This window comes from Rhinatrema bivittatum, chromosome 8 (genome assembly GCF_901001135.1).
Source record: "Rhinatrema bivittatum chromosome 8, aRhiBiv1.1, whole genome shotgun sequence".
Classification (NCBI taxonomy): Eukaryota; Metazoa; Chordata; class Amphibia; order Gymnophiona; family Rhinatrematidae; genus Rhinatrema; species Rhinatrema bivittatum.
The window spans coordinates 77,079,392-77,103,163 of record NC_042622.1 but is presented as its reverse complement, the minus strand read 5'-3'; the positions used below and the strand labels follow the sequence as shown (position 1 = coordinate 77,103,163).

Sequence of the window (23,772 nt, the reverse complement as noted above, 5' to 3'; positions counted from 1 at the left end):
CTTCCTTTCCTCCCCGCGGTCTCCAGTTTTTTTGATCAAGTTCTTCAATAATATTCCACAATGGCTTTTTGAAAAAAATACTGAAGGGCTGAGGTCACTGCAGGGGTATATCTAGGGTGATGTCAGCTTTGAAAACCTGACCTTCATCCCCATCTGCTAGCAGGGGGGAGCACAAACCCAATGGTCCTGAGTCCATTTGTCTACACGAAGGAAATGAAATTATCAGGTAAGCAATTCTTCTCCCAATTTCATTAAAAAGAAAATGCAATCTCCTGCATAAAAGAAAATTATAAGAGGGGAAGGAAAGAAATACAGGAGCGAGGAAGAAATATAATAAAGCAAAGACCACTGTGTGATACTGCATATTTTGGTGATTTGACATTGTGGAACTGAAAGATTTTTTGGACTTGGGTTAGGTCACAGAGAATTGCAGGCTCTCGATATATGTTGAGATCGGGGTCATAGAGAATTCTGGCCTGCCTGAGATTATGTTTAGTGCTGGATATTTTATCATCAGACCTTCAATTTCCTTCTTGTAGGGCTCCACCTGTGCCTTTGTTGAACAGATTGCTCAGGAAGTATGGCCTGAAGACCGGTTTTTTACAGGTAAGTTCAGAGCGTGGTGTCTGGGAATACAAAGAAAAAATGGATTTTGTCTCTCCTGGAACCTTAGCTGGATGTTTTATTTCCATTGCTTCCTCTAGCTCTCCACATTTGGTCCAAGTGAGAGAGAGAATCCGAATTAATGGACAGCCAATAAGCAAGGAGCTCTTCACCAAATATTTTTGGCAAGTTTACAACCGACTGGATGAAAGGAAGGTAATTGAGGTCTGGAGTGATGGGAAGCAAAATGCCTGCTCTGCCACAGCAATGCCTCCAAAACCTGCCTTCAACCCTTTATTTCCATCTGCTACCTCTAATTTTTGGGTTGCTGGAATCGTTTAGGATGCTTGCTTTGGTATCATTTTTTAATCTGTGTTCCCTTTCTTCATAGGATCCCTGTCACCTGAGTATGCCTGCCTACTTTCGCTTTCTCACCATCATGGCCTTTTCACGTTTTTCTGCAGGAAAAGGTAAAGTCCTTCAGCCTTGTACCTGCCACAGATTTTGTATTATGTGTTTTCTGTAATGTATGCGATCTTTCTTGGCTTCTCTGTTCATGTTTAACATATTTTTCTGTTCTGCAAGGTGGATTTAGCTGTGGTGGAAGTTGGTATTGGTGGAGCATACGACTGCACTAATATTATCAGGTAATGAAACATGACTGGGAGCCCTTGCACTGCTGCCCCTGAGGTAAGCTGACCATCCCACCAGTAGAGCTTTATACAAATATTATTCCAGCCTCTCACCTTTTTTATGTACAGGAAGCCTGTGGTTTGTGGTATCCTCCTCTCTTGGCATCGACCACACAAGCATCCTTGGGGACACCATTGAGAAGATTGCTTGGCAGAAAGGGGGCATCTTCAAGGTAGAGCACTGAGGGGAGCTGATCCCATTGCAGTTATTTTAGAATCACTGTTCTAAAGCTTCAAACGATTATAAGTTAGCATATAAGGGTCTTAAGCCTTTTCTTTGGCAGTTCCAGCCAGATATTAGTGGGACATACAGATACAAGAATGATCAAGTTAACCTGCCCCCACCTTCTATTTTTCTCCTCAACAGCCTGGAGTCCCAGCGTTCACAGTGCCACAGCCTGCACCTTCTCTGCAGGTGCTAACAGACAGAGCAAGAGACATTGGTGTAAGTTCTTTCTTCCATCAGTGATTGTCCTCAGAGATTGGGAGAGGATTTTCCTTCCAGAATTTGGCTCTGCTGACGTTGTGCCTCTCAAGAGATATAACGTTCAGGTAGAGAACATATGTCTAAATGGGTGATTATTGCATAAAACATTATTGATTTGGTAGTGTGAATTTTTTCTATCTATAATATCCCCTGACTGGTCCTTCTAAAATCTCAGGTACAGAGCCCCATGCTGAGTGAGAGGCAAGGATGGGGCATTAAGCAGTACTTGAGCGTACTGTGTGTATTTTCTGCAGTGCTCCCTACCCTTAGAGCTGGTAGTGTTTGTGCGTGTGTGTTCTTTCAGCAGTGCTTTCTGTCCCCATGGCAGGATTTATCGTGTGTGTGTTCTCTCTGCACTGCCTTCTATCCATCTGGTTGGATTTACCGTGTGTGTGTTGTCTCTGTGGCTGGAGTTTACTCCGTGTGTATGAATGTGTATTCTGTGTGCGTGTTTTCTGTCTGCACTGCCCTCTGTCTCTGTGACTAGTGTTTGGCGTTTACCCTGTGTGTGTTCTCTCTGCACTGGTCTCCTCTGTCTTTGTGGCTGGAGTGTTTTCCATCAATAAGCAGGCTGAATTAGCCATTACATGATTGTGACATCTGACAGCACTGAACGGACTTGTCTCTCCAAACTTATAGAGGCTTTAGCTCTACTGAGGATGTGCGGGAGTTCCCATGTGGGTATTGCCCCTTGTGAGCAGCCTCAATCATATTTTGTCCGAGCTGAAGCACGGATGTGTTCTTCGTCTCTTCTCTGTATTTTTCTTCAAATTCTCCTCTGTGTTTAAAACTTGTTTCTGCCTAGCCACACAATAGCATTTTTCAGGCTAAAAAAAACAAAAATGAGAATTACTGAAGCAGTTTACCTCAGCAAAAAGACAATGTTGAGCCGGAAGAAAAAAAAAATCTACTACAATGAGTAGGATTTAAGAACCTTCGGTGTAGCAAGATCATGTCGCTCACCAGTGGTCACGAATTCTGCTATCACTGTCTAGGATCCGACCACAACTAGAAAATCTATGAAGCCTGTGGACAAATGTCCCTGCGCTCACAGTACTTCAGGGCCTTGCGCATGGAAGAACTGTGTAAATATCTTTGTAGTTGTAGTAGATCTTCCACCTGCAGGGCAATGTTGTCTACCTTCTTGGGAAGGATTTGAACAGCAGCTCTTCCAAAACTCCCCTGTCTGCTCAGGCCAAGGCGTCAAGTTCAGCTGGCATCAATACCTGATGCTAGCCAGCCTGCATTGAAAAAAAAATAAGCATTGTGATGCATTGTCACCCTTCCTTGGCACTAGCAGCCCATGGTGCTATAAAGCGTTATCCGATTCATGATCCCTTGATACACTCAAAACATGGTGCACCGAAGCACCAGAAGAGTGATGCACTGACATGCCCAAAGTAGGGTGCATTAACCTGCCTAACGCATGGTGCATCCAGATTCCTGATGCTCAGCACACCAGCTCACTTGATGTGCATTAGTAAGATGCATCGGGCCTTTGATGATGCAACAGTGCACCTGATGCAGGCTTCAGTGCACTCAACACATATTCCCTGTACGTACCCAGATCAGTCCAGACTCCTGGGTTTTGCCTCTCTTCCAGCGGATGGAGACAGAAAGTTTCGCTGACACTGGCATATAACCTGGTGTGCCACTTGCATTCACTCAGTATTTCCTTGTCTCCAGCACATGGTAGTGGTGCAAAACCTGCAGTCTGAGGATTAGTTTAAAAAAAAAAAATTAGGCAAAGTTTTAGGTGTGAGGAGTACCTACCTCCCAGAAGGTTGGCAGGTCCTGGTGGGGCCATCCCTTCTCATTTTGAGGTAGATGAGCAGATGGTTGGAAACCCTTATTGGCTTGGTCCTTTTCGCTATTGGGGGTGGACAACTGGTAGTGCCAGTTCCCTCCCCCGAGGACGACGCCTGGTGCCTGCTGCTGAGCTTCATGAAAGTGGTCTGTTGAATTTTCTCTTAAAGTTTTGATTAAAAAAAATATTAAAAAAAAAAAGTAAAGTAGTAGTTTTCCTTTTCGTTGGTTTCTCCATCAAGGCACTGGGTTTGTGCGGCGGGGTAAGGAGCAAACTATCTTCATGTCCTCAGTTTGATGGCGTCAACCCTGGAGGTAGTACCGTGGGTGAGGGCACACGTGGCCACTTCAATGCTCCCTGCTGTCACATTGGAACCCACTGTCTCAAGACTTCGATTCGCCTCTACCTACTGATGGATGTATGTTCTCGGCTCCTGAGTGGCTGCAGGAAGCTCACCTGGGCAAGATTGTAAGCCTATCCCCAACGAACTGGTTGGTCCTCATGACAGACGTGAGCCTCTGGGTTTGAGGAGCTCACTGTCAGGAACTGAAGGTCCAGGGGCGTTTGGACCAAGGAAGAAGCGCTCTGGAACATAAACAGCCTGGAAGCCCGAGCAGTCAGATTGGCGTGTCTATAGTGTTCTAGCCACATGCTCCAGGGTCAGGCGGTCCGTGTGATGTCGGACAATGCAACAATGATAGCCTACATCAACCACCAGAGGGGAACCAAAAGCCAGCAAGTGTCACTAGAAATAGATCTCCTTATGGAATGGGCAGAATTACATCTACAGATGATCTCAGCCTCCCACATCATGGGAAAAGACAACATCAGAGCAGGCTTTCTAAGCAGGGAGAGTCTGAATCCAGGAGAGTGGGCGTTGTTGGTCAAAGCCTTTCAGCTGGTGATAGATCACTGGGGCCTCCCGTTAATCAACCTCCTGGCCGCATCTCACAATGCGAAGTTTCCCCAATTTTTTTTTTTTACTTTTTTATTTTTTTAGTTGCAGAAGAGATCAGTGGTCCCTGGGGATCGACGCCCTATTTCAGACCTGGCCGGAAGAGGACTTACTATGCGCCTTCCCTCCATGGCCCTTGCTGGGCAGGGTCATCCATAAGATCGAGCACCAAAGGGGATTAGTTCTAATAGTAGCTCCAGATTGGCCCAGGCACCTATGGTATACAGACATGCGGAGACTTCTCGTGGAGACCCCCCTGTGCCTTCTACTGCACAGGGACCTGCTTCAGCATGGTCTGGTCCTTCACGAGGATCCAACTTGATTCTGTCTTATGGTTTGGCCCTTGAAAGGGCTCGCCTGATGAAGCGTGGGTATTCGGTGGCAGTAATTACCAAGTTGCTCCGCACACGTGAGTTCTCTATGTCATTAGAGTATCTGGAAGTTTCAGAGCTGGTGCGCAAGATGGGACCGCCTGTTTGTTCTTCACGGTGTAAGGAGACAGGGCGAACCAGCTTCACAGGCTACTATAGCTCGCTGGATCAAGGTGGTGGTCACGGAAGCATATGTAGAGGCAGGAAAGCCATTACCCTTTCAGGATAAAGCTCTTTCCACTAGGGCTCAGGCTGTCTCCCATCTACATCTGCCGAATGGCGACGTGGATGTTCAGGCCCGAGAGGGTGCAGCCTTTGCGAGGGCAGTGCTAACTAGGCCGCAGACAGCCTCCCACCCCGATTAAGAGTAGATTTTGTACATCCCATTGGTCCTGAGTCCATCTGGCTACACGCTATGAAATGGAGAAATTTACCTGATAATTTTGTTTTCCTTAATGTAGACAGATGGAGTCAGCATCGCAGCCATGGCTGCCCAATAAAGATGCTAGGGAATAGTCTGTGAAATGAATATCGATTCTAAGAGGTTACAGGTAAGCTGTTGCCCAACCCCTAGATCAGGGCATCTTTAATCTTGCTGGGATTCAGCATTTGTTTGGTTGAGTACAGTTACGATTATTCATTTTTGATCATTTTTAATCAATTTTTAATCATCTTTTCAATAGTATGTCCACAATGACTTTAGAAGAGAATACTGAAGGGCTGAGGTCACTGCAGGGGTGTATTTCAAGTGACGTCAGTTGTGAAACCTTACTGTCTCCATCTGCTAGCAGGAGAGCATATAACCCTTTGGTCATGAGTCCATCTGCCTACACTAAGGAAAACAAAATTATCAGGTAAGTAATTTCTCCTTTACCCTGTGTGTGTGTGTTTTTCTCTCTGCATTGTCTCTGTCTCTGTGGCTGGCATCTACCCTATGTGTGTGTGGTTTTCTCTCTGTCCTAGTGACTAGAGTTTACCCTGTGCACGTGTGCATGTTTTCTGTCTGCACTGCCTTCTGTCCCCATGGCTGGAGTTTACCCTGTGTTGAGTGTGTGTGTTTTCTCTCTGCAGTGCCCCCTGTACTTGTGCCCAGATTTGGATGCATATGAAAATGATAAAGCTCTGATCTTGGGTCTGGCAGGCGAGCACCAGAGGTCTAATGCTGCACTGGCATTGCAGCTGGCACAAGCGTGGCTTCACTGCCATGGATATCACGGTAAGGATGTGACTGTAGTACTGTATATACCCTGTTTAAGATGTTCCTCTAATATTGTGCATGCTGTGTCTTGAGTAGGGAATAACTGTATTTGGGGTTTTTTTTGGCAGATGTTGGTGAGGTGGAAGAATCCTGGCAAACCTGCCATCTAATAAAGCAGCCTCTACCCCTGGCTGCTGCCTTCCGACCCAGTTTTGCTATGGTACAGGGTGAGTTCCCAGCCTCTGGTGATTCTGCTGCTTCTTCAGTTCAGTACTTTAAAGAAAAAAGTCTTTATTTTCTTTTGAGGCTAACTGAAAATCAGTCCATGCTATTCCCTAGCACCACATTGCTCTCAGCTGATTGTAAAGAGATGTGCCACTGAGGTGTAACAGCATAGAAAGTTACAGAAGTCGAAAGGCCCCTGCTAGATCCCTCCCTGGTCTCCTCTTCCTGCCCAATCCCAGGGAGAGGGACAAACACTCTACACCCTTCCAGAAGGGGGCTGTAACATATTTGTCAACTTTTCATTGGCTTCTTGAATTCTGTCCCTTTTCCCCTCCCTCTGCAGCACTTCCCCTTTTTCATCCCAGTACACGCTCCCCCTCTGAGATTCTTAGAGGTGTACTCACAAGCTTATACACAGACATCTTATACTTGCTTACACAGCCCCTCAGAGAGAGAATGTGTAAACATTTATAGCATTGATGAACCAAAAACCAGGGAGCGTGAACCCAACAGAATAGAAGGAATAAAGAAGTTGTGATTATCTGGGACATTCCCATTTCAACCTATAGGAAGATTGATTGTTAGAAAACTGGATATTGTGGTGTAAGGAAAAAACACAATGACATTGCTGATAGATGTGTCGGTACCCAGCGACTACTCTGTGAATCATATGGAGAAAGCAAAGATCCTTAAGTATCAAGAGATGCAATCAAAGACCAAGAAAATGTAGCAGAAAGATATATAGAAATATTCCCAATTATATTGGGTGCCACTGGCCTGATTAAGAAGGATTTCCAAGCCCATTTTGATATGTTGCCTATAAAAATTACAGCCTATGAGCACAATGCAAGTACTACGAAGGGCATCAGCAGTAAATTTGAGAGACACGGATCATTCCCAACAAACCCTGGCTTACAAATGAGGTTCATTCCTATCCAGGTATGCACAAACCTTTTGGAGAACCTGCCCAGAGAGACAATCAATATTCAAGAAACATCATTGGTATGGTAAATTTGTACGTATGTCACAAACATATACAATACTCGTAGAGACCTTCACAAATACATACACACATTTGCCTGATAGACATATCTCCTCCCTCATACACTTGGAGACATCCTCATTGGCACGCAAACACACTTTTGCACATATACACAGAGGCACCCTTATTGGTGCGCAAGCACACACCCAGATATGCGCACTTGGAGGCACCCTCACTGGCGTACAAACGCATATATACACATTCAGAGGCACCCTCACTGGCTCATAAATGCATACACATACATATATGCTTTCACAGACACGCACCTCTAAAGCTTAGAGGTACTCTCACTTGTGCATCTGTATGTGTGCACACTCCTCCCTCCCCCCACTGGTGCACCCACACCTCACAGGCATGCTCCTTCTGCTCTGACATTTACCTCTTCCTTATTTCACTTAAATAATGGTATTGTACAGTAAGAGGGCAGTTATCAAATCATTCTACTCACATAAATTGACCATTTGAATATTGACCACCCACAGTACAACTAAAAGTATAAATGGTGTTCTACAATGCGTGTAGCTTTTAGAAGCATTAAGAGGAGGCATTCCTGGAGATGTATTTTGGTCAAGGGAAGAAATGAATATGCATAGATCACATTTTCAAATCTGTGCAAAGCATTTTTCCATGAAAAACGTAGCTGCAGGTACAAATGCCCATAGAAAGTAGGTGTGCTCTTTCACTTTGAGAATTGGTGCAAAACCGAAGAGTAAAAAGTATCTGTGCACTTTGACTCAAAATGCACAGCTTGAAAATTGCCTCCTTTATTAGTAAATTGAGAAGAACAACTCCACCTTTTTGCCCTCTTTCCTCCCTGTTGCTCACTTGGTGGTCTTGTCCCTTGTGATGTACTTCATGGGTTACACTCACTCCTGATACAAAACACTTCATGGATTATTGTTGCCTCTCACATGGGTGGTCTTAGGCTATGCTCCTTCCCTCATAATATCCCTGTTCCCCCCTTTATGGTGTTCTTTCCCCTTAAGGTTTACAAGAGACGGAGTGGCTGGGCCGTACACAGATCCTTCAGCATGGGGCACTCACCTATTACATCGATGGAGCCCACACCAGCAGCAGTATGCAGGCCTGTGTGCACTGGTTCCAAGATGTGGCACTCAATGAAGAGAAGCCTAGCACGTAAGCAGAGGGAGCGGGGTGAAGGCTTTCTGCAGACGTGATCTGTATGTGCTGACGTGATGGAGCATTGACGAGACCTACAGGCTGTGCATGAATCACATTCTGTACTTGCGTTTTATACAATTGTGCGTTCAGTAGGTGGTGCAGGGAAAAGGGACATTGAGGGCAATTTTCAAAACTTGTGGCCAACACAGGGTTGGCAGATACTTTTCATTCACAGATTTTTACCTTTTTCTCAAAGGAAAAGTATATGTGTGCTTTTCCTTTGAAAATTGCCCAGGAAAAAAAAGTACCCACAGAGATTCACTTCCTTTTTCCTGGCCAAAACAACACATGAAGTTTTGAAAATCCAGAACTCTGCACGTTTTGCCGCCCCAACTTGCCAGTGGCCTGGAATTGCCTCCAGGAAAATGCAAATAAAAGTGCATACGCTGTAGAACGCATATACTTTCACCTGCATGCAGGGTGGTCATTTTCAGATAGTTTATTTATCTGGGTAAATGACCATTGAAAATTACCTTTATTGTGTGTGTGAGATGTATTTTAAAGAAATGAATTTCCTGGGAATGTTTTGGTAATGCTGTCAATGCTTTTTTGCTTTGGAGGCATAGGGCTGCCCATAGAATGTGTTGAGGGGTGAGGAGGGGCATGATTTCTGCACAGGGGCCATAGAAAATAGAGCTGGACAGAGCTTATCCATTCTCTTGAGTGCTGTGGAGAGCATCAGGAGACAGAAGCATAGACTACGATGGCACACAGAGATTTCCAGCCATGTATAATGCACTACTTATCCCAGGACAAGCAGGATGATAGTCCTCACATATGGGTGACATCATCGATGGAGCCCCCTCATGAAAAAGCTTCTGTCAAAGTTTCTAGAAACTTTTGGCTGGCACACTGAGCCTACTAAGCATGCCATGATCCCTGCATCCACAGGGGTCTTCCTCTAGTCTCTTTTTTTTTTCCCTGCTGCTTTTAGCCTCGCGTTGAAGGAGCTCTGTGAGTTTTTCTCACTATTTTTCCTCACGGAATATTTCACCAAAAATTAATATTTTCTGTCACAAAAATTTCCCATCTGGTCTCCTTTTGACATTCTGTTCGGTAACCGCTCTTTGGAGCCTTTTTTCACCGATTCCAGTTAATTTTTATAACCGGTATCCGCGAGTCACCGACCGTTACCAGGCCTTAAAAATTTCAACAATGGCCACCGGTTTCAAGAGATGTCCTAATTGTCCCTGGACAATGTCGATTACAGACCCGCATGACATTTGCGTTCTGTGCCTGGGATCAGGCCATGATGTCCGCGCATGTTCGACCTGCGCCCAGATGACACCGAAGGGCAGGCGTGCCCGGATTGACAAGATGGAGGAACTTTTCAAAAGGATCACTCCATCATCGTCGGCGTCATCACCGAAGCTGGCTTCCTCTGCTGAAAAGCATCAAGGTAAGAAGAAATTCGGTGACCAATCATCACAGACGCCATCGGGATCTTCAATAGCGTCTTCGTCCGCCAGTAAAGAACAGAGAGAGAAAAAACGTCATTAGCACCAATCCGATTCCGTTCCTTCGGATCCATCGGTGACCGCATCGAGTTCGAAGGAGATCGAACCGATGACAAAACGGGTCTGGGTACAAGAGCTTCCATGACCCTCTGTACCTGAGACACTGAGGCACTCTCCACTGGCAACGGTGTTAGAGGCTGGACCTACACATACTGTTGTGGAAGTACCAGCAGCGCCAGTTCTTCCTTCTCCGGAGACAGAGAACCCTGTCCCAGTGTCAATAGAAGAAGTCACCTTGATGATTCAGCAAGCAGTCACCGAAGCTTGGAAGAAATTCCAACCTCCATCGACACTGATGCCACCATCAGCTCCGGCACCGAAGCCAACCATATTTGCTCCACTACTAACAAGGATCGATGCCTTGCTCGGTGCCCTCCCGACACCGGTACCATCGGGTGCTACGATACCTCTATCGGAGCCATCTTTACACCCGCAACCACCGACGGCACCGCCAATTCCGATTCCAAGTTCATCTGAGGACGATGACCATGATTCGGATCATACACCTGGACCATCAAGCTTACAAAAGACCCGTTTTCCATCGAGGCCTTCGATACAGTTTCCTAGTCCTTCGATGCCCTCGCAGCCTGGTCTATTGGGAGATTTTATTGGCCGATTCCCGTCGATGCCATTGGTGCCCTTTGGTTCTCAGTCGAGATCTTTTCTGCCTCCATCGATGCCAAAGCAAATACCAAGATCTGCAACAATCAAAAAGCATCCTCCTCCGCAGAATACTACACATCCTTCTGGATCTTATTTCCAGCAGCCACCAAATACTTGGGAGGATGTCAATACTGATTCTAATACTGATAGTGATGACCTTCCATCTGAACCTTCTCCACCAGAAGAGCGAAGAAAGTCCCCACCAGAGGACCTATCTTTCCAACACTTTGTTAAAGAAATGGCAGATACCATTCCATGTGAACTGCTGGCTGAAGAGGATACTCGACATAAGACACTAGAGATCCTACAATTTGTAGATGCACCAAAGGAGATCATGGCAATACCTATCCATGAAGTTCTTCTAGAGCTTCAGGACTGCCTTTGGGAGCATCCTTGTTCTGTGCCTGCAGTTAATCGGAGAACGGATGCTACATACCTGGTCCAGCATACACCAGGTTTTCAAAAGCCACAGTTGCCACATAATTCCTTTGTTGTGGAATCTGCCCAGAAAAAGGCAAGGAAGCAGAAGCCGCATTCATCTACTCCTCCAGGAAAGGAACATAGATTCCTTGATACTTTAGGAAGAAAGGTATTCCAGGGATCCATGCTGGTGTCACATATAGCTGCATACCAGCTATATATGACCCAATATCAAAGGAAGTTTGGAAACAGGTCCAGGAATTAGCAGATTCCCTTCCTCAACAACAGCAACAAACACTCAATGCCCTTGTTGACAAGAGGCTAGAGTCAGGAAAACATGAGGTCAGGCCGCATATGATTCTTTCGAGACTTCGGCCCATTTATCAGTTACGGGAATTAGTGCACGGAGGTGGGGTTGGCTGAAGGCTTCCGATCTCAGAATGGAAGTCCAAGAGAGACTCATGGACCTTCCAGGCACAGGAGACAACCTCTTTGAAGAGAAAGTACAGGCCACGGTATCTTTACTTAAAGATCATCACGAGACGCTACGTCAACTATCTAAGTTATATCGGATCCAGCATCCTCTGTATGAAAACCCGCTAGGCGTGACACTAGACGCCTAGCGCCTAGACCTTTTTACAGACCTCATAGGTACTATCCTCCTACCTCCTCTGCACAACCTTTCCGTCAACCTCAGAGAGGTTGTTCACGTCAGCCAAAACAGGCTAAGCCTCAGCCACCTCCACAGTCAACCCCTGCATCTGGTTTTTGAAATCTACACCAGAAGACAGCAGCTTCTCCCACAATCCTCAAACCAAATTTACCCGTAGGAGGTCGGCTCCATTACTTCCAATACCAGTGGAGCCTCATCACCACAGACCAATGTGTACCAACTATCCTAAGGAGAGGATACCGCCTAAAATTTCAAACGCTACCCCCAGAGTCTCCACCCCACCCCTCTGTGGTCCCACAGCATCATAACATCTCAACTACAATCAGAACGTTCCACCCTGCTGACTACCAGGACTGTATAAACTGTTCCCTGGTCTCAACAGGGTATAGGGTTCTACTCCCGCTATTTTCTCATTCCAAAGAAAACAGGCGGCCTCAGTCCCATACTAGACCTCTGCAATCTCAACAAATTTCTCCACAAAGAAAAATTCCAAATGGTTTCCCTAGGGACCATTCTTCCATTGTTGCAACAGGGGATTGGCTTTGTTCTCTGGACCTTCAAGATGCATACGCTCACATTCCCATTTCCCCACATCATCGAAAGTACTTGCGATTTGTAATGGGGAAAAAGCATTTTCAGTATCGAGTCCTCCCATTTGGACTGGCCTCAGCACCTCGAGTATTCACAAAGTGCATGGCAGTCGCAGCTGCACATCTGAGAAAAAACAGCATTCATGTTTTTCCACACCTAGACGACTGGCTCATCAGAAATCCATCCAAACAAGGAGCTCTTGCTGCACTTCAGCGCACCATATCCCTCCTGCATTCCTTGGGGTTTCCAATCAGCTACCAGAAATCGCATTTGACCCCGTCTCAGATCCTTACTTTCATTGGGGCAGACCTCAATACCACAGTCGCAAAAGCTTTTCTTCCAACCGACTGTGCCAACAATCTAGCGACGCTAGCAAATCACTTGAGTATCTGCAACGTTGCCACTGCTCTGCAATTCCTAACCCTGTTAGGCCACATGGCATCTATAGTTCATGTAACACCTATGGCAAAACTAGCCATGAGAAGGACTCAATGGACATTAAAGTCTCAATGGCTGCAAGCAATCCAGCCTCTGTCGACCATGATTCGAATCACAGACAATTTACGTCTCTCACTTCGATGGTGGACAAACCAGTCTGCTTTACGGACCGGCTTACCATTCCAGCAACCGACTCCTCAAGTAACTCTAACCATGGACGCATCCCACTTGGGATGGGGAGCGCACGTCAACAACCTTCAGACTCAAGGTACGTGGACACCGCTCGAACGAGATTGTCAAATAAACTTTTTGAAGCTTCGAGCGATACGATATGCCCTCTGTGCCTTCAAGGATTGCCTATCCCAGAAGGTTGTGTTGATACAGACAGACAACACAGTGGCAATGTGGTATATAAACAAGCAGGGAGGCACAGGCTCCTATCTCCTCTGTCAGGAAGCAGTGCAGATTTGGGACTGGGCCTTAGCACACTCCATGAGCCTCAAGGCCACGTACCTAGCAGGCATACAAAATGTCCTAGCGGACAATCTCAGTCGACATTTCCATCCACATGAATGGTCTCTGGATCCCTGTGTAGCAAGCAAAATCTTTCAACGCTGGGGTCAACCAACCATAGACCTCTTTGCGTCCAAATTGAATCACAAGGTGGAAAGGTTTTGCTCCCTCCACAGCCGTTGCCAAAGATTCCCCAAGGACGCCTTTGCTCGCCCTTGGAACACAGGCCTTCTGTATGCGTATCCTCCGATCCCGCTCATAGCCAAGACTCTCGTGAAGCTCCAACAGGACAAGGGGATAATGATCCTCATAGCCCCGTATTGGCCTCGACAAGTTTGGTTTCCAATACTTCTTGACCTCTCGATCAGAGACCCAATTCGCCTGGGCACAGCACCCACTCTCATAACTCAAAATCAAGGCAAGTTTCGCCACCCGAACCTGCAAACCCTTGCTTTGACAGCATGGATGTTGAAAGCTTGATTTTACAACCACTCAATCTTTCAATGCCGGTCTCGCAGGTTCTCGTAGCTTCACGAAAGCCGTCCACACGTAAATCTTACAGTTTCAAACGGACTAGATTTACTAAATGGTGCACGCAAAATGGTGTTGACCCCTTTTTCTTGTTCCACTTCATCTTTACTAGATTACTTATGGCACCTTTCAGAATCAGGACTCCAGACTTCTTCTGTACATGTACACCTCAGTGCTATAGCAGCATATCACAAACCGATAGGGGATGCTCCAATTTCAGCACAACCCCTAGTCAGTCGATTTATGAGAGGCTTACTTCAGCTAAAGCCTCCCATCCAACCACCAGTTACGGAATGGGACCTTAATGTAGTACTTGCAAGACTCATGCGCTCTCCGTTTGAGCCTTTGCATTCCTGTGATGTGAAATTTCTTACATGAAAAGTATTTTTCCTCATAGCTATCACATCAGCTAGGAGGATCAGTGAGTTACAAGCACTGGTGACTTACTCACCCTATACCAGGTTCCTGCACGACTGAGTGGTTCTGTGCACTCACCCTAAATTTCTGCCTAAAGTGGTAACGGATTTTCACCTCAACCAATCCATTGTTTTACCCACTTTCTTCCCAAGGCCTCACTCTCACCAGAGAGAGAGGACCTTGCATACCTTGGACTGTAAGCGTGCCCTCGGCTTTTACCTTGATCGCACTGCAGTCCATAGAAAATCCACTCAACTCTTTGTTTCTTTTGACAAAAACAAACCAGGAGTTGCAGTAGGAAAGCAAACTCTCTCCAACTGACTAGCAGACTGTATCGACTTCTGTTATGAAAAAGCAGGCCTTCCTCTCCAAGGGCGAGTAAAGGCGCACTCAGGGCTATGTCAACATCCATTGCACACTACCGTTGTGTACCTATTGCAGATATTTGCAAGGCTGCTACTTGGAGTTTGCTGTATACCTTTGCAGCTCATTATTAGATAAGGAAGGAAGATAAGACTCTGCCTTCGGACAATCTATCTTGAAAAACCTATTCCCAGTTTAATACCAACTCCTTCCACAACCATTTGCCGTGATTCAGGCTGCCTCATCTTCGTCAATGGCACATCAGTTGTGCCTGTTGCACGTGATATGTACCATTGACTACTTCAAGAATGAATCAGCTTATAGCTTGCTAATCACCCATATGTGAGGACTATTATCCTGCTTGTCCTGGGATAAAGCAAAATTGCTTACCTTGTAATAGGTGTTATCTCAGGACAGCAGGATGTAGTCCTCACGAAACCCACCTGCCACCCCGCGGAGTTGGGTCCATTATGTTTTTATTTTATTTTTTTGCTCATACTTTTTTGCTACAAACGAGACTGGAGGGAGACCCCTGTGGATGCAGGGATCATGGCATGCTCAGTAGGCCCAGTGTGCCAGCCAAAAGTTTGTAGAAACTTTGACAGAAGTTTTTCCCGTGAGGGGGGCTCCATCAATGATATCACCCATATGTGAGGACTACATCCTGCTGTCCTGGAATACACCTATTACAAGGTAAGCAATTTTGCTTTGTCCCATCTGACCCCATTGAAGCCTATCTGCTACAATGCTTAATGTACTCTGTGCTTCTCCCATGCTTCCTTGAATACTCTTAGTATTTTTGCTAACTCCTTGTTCACTGGAAGAGCTAAAATGATAGAATTCAGATGGACACAAAGGGGACCTTGGTGAGAAGGCAATGGAGAAATGAAACTAGATGACATATGGTCTGTGGCAGCACATTAGACAGGAACAAATGGGCAAACTGGGTAAATCATGGGGTCCTTATCTGTTGACATCTGTTTTCTTGGGAAGCCAAGCCGCACATTTTACTTTCAGAAATTAGCGCCTACCCAAAGGTAGGCGCTAATTTCTTTGGGCACCGGGAAAGTGCACAGAAAAGCAGTAAAAACTGTTTTTCTGTGCACCCTCCGACTTAATATCATGGTGATATTAAGGCGGAGGTCCCGAAAGTTACCAAAAGTAAAAAAAATAAATAAAAAAAATTTGAAGGCGGCTCGCGGATCGAAAACCAGATGCTTAATTTTGCCAGCGTCCAGTTTCCAAACCCGTGGCTGTCAACAGGCTCGAGAACCGGCACCGGCAAAATTGACCGTCGGCTGTCAAACCCGCTGACAGTTGCCACTCTGGTCCAAAAGGATTACCTGTTTTTACCGCCGGACCTAATTTGCATACTGAATCGCACGCACAGGAGAGCGGGCATTCGCCCGCTCTCCCGCTGACTTTACTGTATTGGCCCGTTAGCTGTTTATTATAGTGATAGTCCTCAGCCAGGAGCCACAGATTGTAGCTCCTTTCAGATCTGAGGATGTGTGTAGCCTAAGTCCAACCAGTAGGTGTTGCTGTTGAGCAATAACCAATGCTCACTCCCCCACCCCAGGGGCTGTGAATGTGCCTCTGCAGCACCCCCAGCCGTGGTCTAGCCAGGGAACAGAAGGCTGAAGCAGGAGCACAGGACTTTGGTGTGGCAGAGCATACAGTACTGCCACTGTGCCACCAGATCACTCCCACCACCATTTGGGTAAAGAAATGCTTCTTTATGTTCCATGTAGGTCTGCCCAAATCCAGCCGCCTTGTCCTGAAGTCTCCTTTCTTTGATTTGCTAATTGCTGATGAGGCTTTCTTATTTATTTGCAGTGGCTCCATTGTGCGAGTGCTGCTGTTTAATGCCACAGGGGATCGGGATACAGCTGCACTGTTAAAATTGCTGCAGGTAAAGTAGAGCCTTTTTTCTGTGTTTGGGGGTGGGGAGTATTTACTGTAATTTATTTTAAACACTTATACCCTGTTTATCAACATTAATCAGCAGTTTACAATAAAAACATTAATAAATAATCAAAATAATCAGATTGGTCAAAAACAGACAACACTAAAATCAATAACAGGAATAACATTAAGTAAACTAATGAAATAAATTTTAAAAAACCCATAAAATTTCAAAAGGATCTAAAAACATAAAAAATGACTAAAATCAAATGAGACTACTCACTGATTGGGTTATTTCTAGAGATGATATCTTAAAATATATTCAAAGACCTGATTAAAGAGGAATGCCTTAACCAGTTTCCTGAATCTTAACAGTGATGTCTCGTGCTTAATTTCTTCCTGTAAGGCATTCCACAATTTTGGGTCTTAGACCCAGAAAATTTGCTCTCTAGATTCATCAGTCTAATCTGCTTGAAAGATGGAGCATCTAGCAAAAGTTTAGTGGCTGACCTTGGAAGGAGGATTTAAAGTTTGTTATTGATGAAGAGGACTGGGAAAAGATAAGGTCAGGAATAGAAAACATTTCTATTTCTCCCAGGACAAGCAGGATGGTAGTCCTTACATGTGGATGTCACGGAAAACTTCTGTCAAAGTTTCTAGAACTTTTGATTGGCACACTGAGCATGCCATAATCCCTGTAGCCACATGGGTCTCCCTTCAGTCTCTCTCTTTCTGCGCTGCAGTTTGCCTCGCAGTTAAGAGCTCTGTGAGAATTTTCTCACTACTTTTCCTCATGGAAAACCTCGAAGTTATCTTCATAAAAAGTTCCCTCATAGGGGTCTCCCATCGCAACACTGTTTCTTAACGCTCGGTGAGTACTTTTCCACCGTCTCCGGTTGGTTCCTGCTACCCTGTTATCGGTTTCCGCCGGTCATCGACCGTTTCGTGGCCCCCTTTTTCACCATGGCGACGGGCTTCAGAAAATGTCCAGAGTGCCCGTGCAAGATGTCCATTACTGACCTGCACGATGTTTGTGTGCTGTGCCTCGGCTCAGCGTACGATGTAGCTGTACTCCAATGACCAAGAAGGGCAGGCGTACCCGTTTAGATAAAGTGGAGTCTCTTTTCAAAATAAAACTAACTCCATCGACTGCCACACAGTCATCACCGGCATGAACGTCTTCATCCATTGACAAACCTCGCCGGGAGCAGCTAGGGAGCGGTGACCGTCCATCACAGACGCCGTCCAGGGCATCGGTAGCATTTTTGGTGCCGGAGAAGGACCGGACCGAGCACCGAGGGGAAACATCGTCACAGACACCGCATTGGCCTTGATGGCTATCAAGCTGGTTGCGAAGAGGGCACTGGGACAGAAGCCTCCATCCTCCTCTGCACCCGAGACCCTGAGGCGATCCCCACCAATATCGGTGCTGGGTACTGAGCCCCCACAGATTCCTGTAGATGTGCCAGTAGCGCCTAGCCTGCCTCCCCCTGTAGCTGCATTACCTATACCAGCTTCCAGGGAGGAGCTGGACATCCTTGTCCACCAGGCAGTCCTTGATGCCTTCCGGAGCCTGCATCTGCCATGGATACCGGTACCCATACTGGCACCGGAGTCATTGCTGTTTACACCACTGCTCGACCACCTTGACACCCTCATCGGTGCCTTTCCAACCCAGCTTGCACCATCGGTACTGAGTCGATCTTCTGATCCTCCAAAGCACCCGATACCCATTCCGGGATCCTCTGTGGATGAGGACATGGACGCTAGTCCTATTCCAGCTCCGCTTCCATCGATGCTGGAACCGGTGCCAGGTTCGTCGGGGCTCTCAGGATCGAAACACCCATGGTTCCCATCGATGCCATTTAAGTCTCCATCGGTGCCACTTCCATCGAAGCCACAGAGGCCTCCCTCGATGCCTACACAATCTGGAGTATCAGACATTTTCCCTCCTTCGGGGTCTCAACCAGAGCCCCCTTATGATCCAGAGGACATACTATCAGAGCCTTCTCCTCCAGAGGAAAGGAGACTGTCCCCTCCAGAAGACCTCTCCTTTGCTAATTTCATAAAAGAGATGTAAGAAACCATCCCTTTCGACCTGGTCACCGAAGAGGTTTTCAGGGGTGATGAATCAGATGAACTGATGAGTCAGACAAACTGAACGAAATCACTGTGAACCTGGAAGATGTAGGAGGCCAGATTGACAAACTAAAGAGTAGCAAATCACCTGGACCGGATGGTATGCATCCTAGGGTACTAAAGGAACTCAAAAATGAAATTTCTGATCTATTAGTTAAAATTTGTAACCTATCATTAAAATCATCCATTGTACCTGAAGACTGGAGGGTGGCCAATGTAACCCCAATATTTAAAAAAGGCTCCAGAGGCGATCCCGGTAACTATAAGACCAGTGAGCCTAACTTCCGTGCCGGGAAAAATAGTGGAAACTATTCTCAAGATCAAAATCGTAGAGCATATAGAAAGACATGATTTAATGGAACACAGTCAACACGGATTTACCCAAGGGAAGTCTTGCCTAACAAATCTGCTTCATTTTTTTGAAGGGGTAAATAAACATGTGGATAAAGGTGAACTGGTAGATGTAGTGTATTTGGATTTTCAGAAGGCATTTGACAAAGTCCCTCATGAGAGGCTTCTACGAAAACTAGAAAGTCATGGGATAGGAGGCAATGTCCTTTCGTGGATTACTAACTGGTTAAAAGACAAGAAACAGAGAGTAGGACTAAATAGTCAATTTTCTCAGTGGAAAAGTGTAAACAGTGGAGTGCCTCAGGGATCTGTACTTGGACCGGTGCTTTTCAGTATATATATATATATATATACTGAAAAGCACCGGTCCAAGTACAAATGATCTGGAAAGGAATACGACGAGTGACGTTATCAAATTTGTGGATGATACAAAATTATTCAGAGTAGTTAAATCACAAGCAGACTGTGATACATTACAGGAGGACCTTGCAAGACTGGAAGATTGGGCATCCAAATGGCAGATGAAATTTATTGTGGACAAGTCAAGATGTTGCATAAGTTTGGATAAGTTCTTGGAGGAGAAGTCCATTAACGGCTATTAATCAAGTTTACTTAGGGAATAGCCAGTGCTATTAATTGCATCAGTAGCATGGGATCTTCTCAGTGTTTGGATAATTGCCAGATTCTTGTGGCCTGGTTTGGCATCTGTTGGAAACAGGATGCTGGGCTTGATGGACCCTTGGTCTGACCCAGCATGGCAATTTCTTATGTTCTTATTAGAAGTCCTTCAATTCGTAGATGCCCCCAAAGAAATTATGGCCATTCCAGTCCATGAAGTGCTCTTGGATCTGCAACATCGCCTATGGGAGCATCCTTGCACTGGTCAATAGAAAGACAGATGCGACATATCTGGTCCAATACACTCCAGGTTTCCTGAAACCACAGCTACCTCACCAATCAGTGGTAGTGGAATCTGCGCAGAAGAAGGGGTTCTTATGGCCTGGATTGGCCACTGTTGGAAACAGGATGCTGGGCTTGATGGACCCTTGGTCTGACCCAGTATGGCATATTCTTATGTTCTTAGGCCAAGAGATTGTGCCCTCATTCTTCAGCTCCCCCTGGGAAGGACTAAAGATTTTTGGATGGTCTAGGTCAGAAAGTCTTTCAGGGCTCTATGTTAGTGTCACGTATGGCTGCTTATCAGTTACATGTGACACAATACTAGAGGAACCTGTGGAAGCAAGTCCAGGGGATAGCAGACTCTCTCCCCCCCAACAGCAACAGGAGAACCTCACTGCTATTCTCCAAAAAGGCCTTGATGCAGGGAAACATGAAGTCAGAGCTGCATATGATTCCTTTGAGACGGCTTCTTATTTATCAGTGACAGGAATGAGTGCCAGAAGGTGGGCCTGGCTTAAGGCCTCTGACTTAAGGCCGGAAGTCCAGGATAAACTCGCTGATCTCCCGTGCACTGGAGATAATCTCTTTGGTGACAAGATACAGGACGCAGTGGTTCAATTAAAAGATCATCACGAGACCCTGCGTCAGCTTTCCACAGTCTCTACGGAACCTCCTTCCTCTGCTCGAAAGACCACCAGAAGGGGTCCCAGAAGACCCTTTTATCGCTCACACAAGTGAGCAAGAAAGGACGCCACAAGTTACAGGGGTGTTACCTTTCTCCCAGCTGGTGTTAGAGATGTGGAGGAAGTGGAGAGTTAAACTGGCAGGGGGTAGGCAGGTTTTTCACTGCAACTCATTTTGGGCTGGGGATGGAGTGGAAAGAAATAGAGATGGTGGGGGGGGGGAATAGCCAGACTGGAGCAAATTTGGGATGGAAAAGGGCTAATTCCCTTTCACATTTTTTTGCAGCAATCTTATCCCTTGATGTAAAAGGATCAATTCTCCTACAATCAATTGGCTCATTATTTTTGCTCAGAGAAGTTTAATTTGGAGCTGAAAAAGGGAAAACACTTTTTGTAAATTTTTGTGAGCAAGTAGATAAGATTAAAAGGCCTATATCCCGGATTTATGCATTGTTGAATGGGGAAATAAAGAGGAAGGTGGTGTTATCAACTAGCCTGGGAGGAAGACTTGGGAGTAGTCCTAGAGGAGGAGAAATGGGATCAGTTCTATGTGGCTGTTGGGTGAAGCTCAGTCTCAGCTCAGACAAAAGAAAATGGGTACAAATTCTTGTATTAGATGGTATCTGACTCCAGCTCGATTATACAAAATGTCAATTACAAATTGTGACAAGGGTTGTGGGGCCAGAGGCACTTTCTTCCATTTATGGTGAACATGCCCTGATGTGGATAAGTTATGGGACAAGGTAATGGATTTTCTAAGGGAAGTGTTGGGGTTCTCAATCCCTAAAGACCCTAAAATGTCTATCAAATATTTCCACAGGGATGGGTACTGAGCCTCAAAAGCATTTGATGACACAAATATTAACGGCAGTCAGGGGTGAGATTGCTTATTGTTGTCTTTGGTTGAGTTTCGCCCAAGGATTGAGAGGTTTCATTATATGGGGAAACTCACAGCTAGGCGGAATGATAAATTAAATAACTTCGGAAAGATATGGGAACTTTATTTGTAATGGAAATGTAGAAATTGTTATGCCTAGTAAAAGGAGTAACGGGGTTAGTGGGAGGCTGGCTATTGGGGGACAAGGGGAGTTTGAGGTATGCTGAATGTTTAGATTGTTCTCATGTTTAAAGGGGAAAACTGATGGTAGGAAGAATTTTGCAGGTAGGGATGGCTATTACGAGTGAGTGATTCGGTATCTTCCACTACTATGTTGTGTCCGGATGGAGACTTGTTATTTTGGTAAATGTGTACAGTGGATTGTATTATGTTGATTGTTATTCTGTTACAGCTTTTGACCTGCTAATACAAACTTGAATTACAAAAAAAACCTTGAGTTACAAAAAAAAAAAAAGAACTGTTTTCCCGCAGAATTTGTGTTCCTTATGCAAACGGCATTTTTGATTAAGAGGAGCTCTGGGGGAAAGGGATCTTACCCCAAAGGGTCCTGGGGGGGAGTCCTCTAGTTCTATCTCAGCCAAAAAAAAGAGCCAGAGCCAGATCTGGATAGAAGTTGGTCAAACACCTTGAAGAGTCTAAGTCTTGTAAGCAGCCAGAGGATAAGTCTAAGGGAGGTAGACAAAAGTTTGAGGCCAGGCGTTATCCAGGGAAAAGAGCTACACAGCACCAATATGTGAGCAAATCTCAATCCTTTTGGGGAAACCATAGGAACTCTTGGGAGAGTTCAAGCCCTAATTGGGGAGAACTTAAGGGGTTTCAGTGAGATTCAAATGTTCCAGTCTCTGTGAAGAGTGGTCCAAAATTGTTGGACCAGTGGGTCATGGCCTTGGAATTTGCTTGCTCAGTAGCTCAGGCCTTTATGGTTTCTCCATATGCTTTTCAGGTCAAGAAAATCTGTGTGATCCACATTGGAGCAATTTTTTTTTCTGTTGGGGGTGATAATTCCAAGAGGTTGGGGAAAGTACTTCATTTACTTTGTGGTGCCCAAAAAGGAGGTTACATTTTGTCTCATTTTAGACCTCAAGAAGGTGAATGCGTGCTTATGAATGCCTCCATTTTGAATAGAAACGTTGTGCTCTATGATTACAGTAGTCAGGAAAGGGGAGTTCCTGGCATCTTTGGATCTTATGGAGGACTCTCCACATTCTTATTCAGAGAGATCATCAAAAGTTCCTCAAGTTTGCAGTGCTGGCAGGGCATTTTCAGTTCAGGTGCTTCCTTTTGGGCTGGTGATGGCTCCTCGCACCTTTTTCAAGATGACGGTGGTGGTGGTAGCAGCATTGTGCAAGGAAGGTATCCTTGCGCATCCCTACCTGAAACAACTGGCTCATTTGGGCGAAGTCTAGAGATTTGCCTTTAGTTTGTTCACAGGGTGGTTCAGTTACTGCAGGAACTAGGCTGGGTAGTAAACTTCTTTCCAAGAGCAAGCTGCTTTTGTCACAGAGCTTAGAATACCTAGCAGCTCGTTTCGAGAAGGCTTGTAGGCAAGTTGTTTCTTTCCACAGAGTGGATGGTGAAACTGCAGGGGCAAGTCTGTCATTTTGTTGCAATCAGAGTCCCAGAATCTGTGGTTACCTTCAGGTGCTGAATTCCATGATGACCTCACTGGACCTAGTACTGTGGGCATTCGCCCATATTAAGACCATTGCAGAAAGCGCTTCTCACATTTTGGAATCCTCAATCACAGGGTTTTGAGATCAGGTTACCCGAAACCAGTTTTTCTTAGTGGCTCTCACAGAAAAGTTTGTCCAAAGATGTCGATCTGAAAATTTCGGATTGGATTACGGTGACTACGGATGACAGCCTGTGTGGCTGGGAGGTAATTTGTCAGGTGCTGACAGCACAGGACTGGTGGACTGCATCTGAAGCCTCCTGGTCAGTCAGATGGTTAGAAACCTTAATTGCTTTTCAGCCATTGGTTAGAGATAAGGCAGTGAGAGTGTTGGTGGACAATGTGACAGCAGTGGTATATATAAATAGAGAGGAACGAAGAGCTTGGCAGTTTCCTTGAAAATGAGGCTCTTGTTCCATTGAGTGGAGCAGAATCTGAAGACATTGTCAGCAATTCATGAAGCCAGGGTAGAGATTGTGCAGGCGGACTATCTCAGCATGCATACTCTCGACCCTGGGGAGTGGGAGTTGGCAGAC

The 23,772-nt window shown here is 45.7% G+C and overlaps 1 protein-coding gene across 1 annotated transcript in view; it reads left to right on the top strand.

Annotated features, from left to right (window-relative positions):
* Positions 1-23,772, top strand: part of LOC115097186 (folylpolyglutamate synthase, mitochondrial-like) — an 86,662-nt gene that overhangs the window by 48,347 nt on the left and 14,543 nt on the right. The window contains 14 exon segments of the mRNA XM_029612768.1: positions 540-569; positions 571-602; positions 702-819; positions 995-1,048; positions 1,050-1,073; positions 1,189-1,250; positions 1,365-1,386; positions 1,388-1,468; positions 1,663-1,740; positions 5,987-6,131; positions 6,242-6,340; positions 7,278-7,340; positions 8,367-8,517; positions 16,525-16,600. Of these exon segments, the coding sequence (XP_029468628.1) occupies positions 540-569; positions 571-602; positions 702-819; positions 995-1,048; positions 1,050-1,073; positions 1,189-1,250; positions 1,365-1,386; positions 1,388-1,468; positions 1,663-1,740; positions 5,987-6,131; positions 6,242-6,340; positions 7,278-7,340; positions 8,367-8,517; positions 16,525-16,600 (1,035 nt within the window).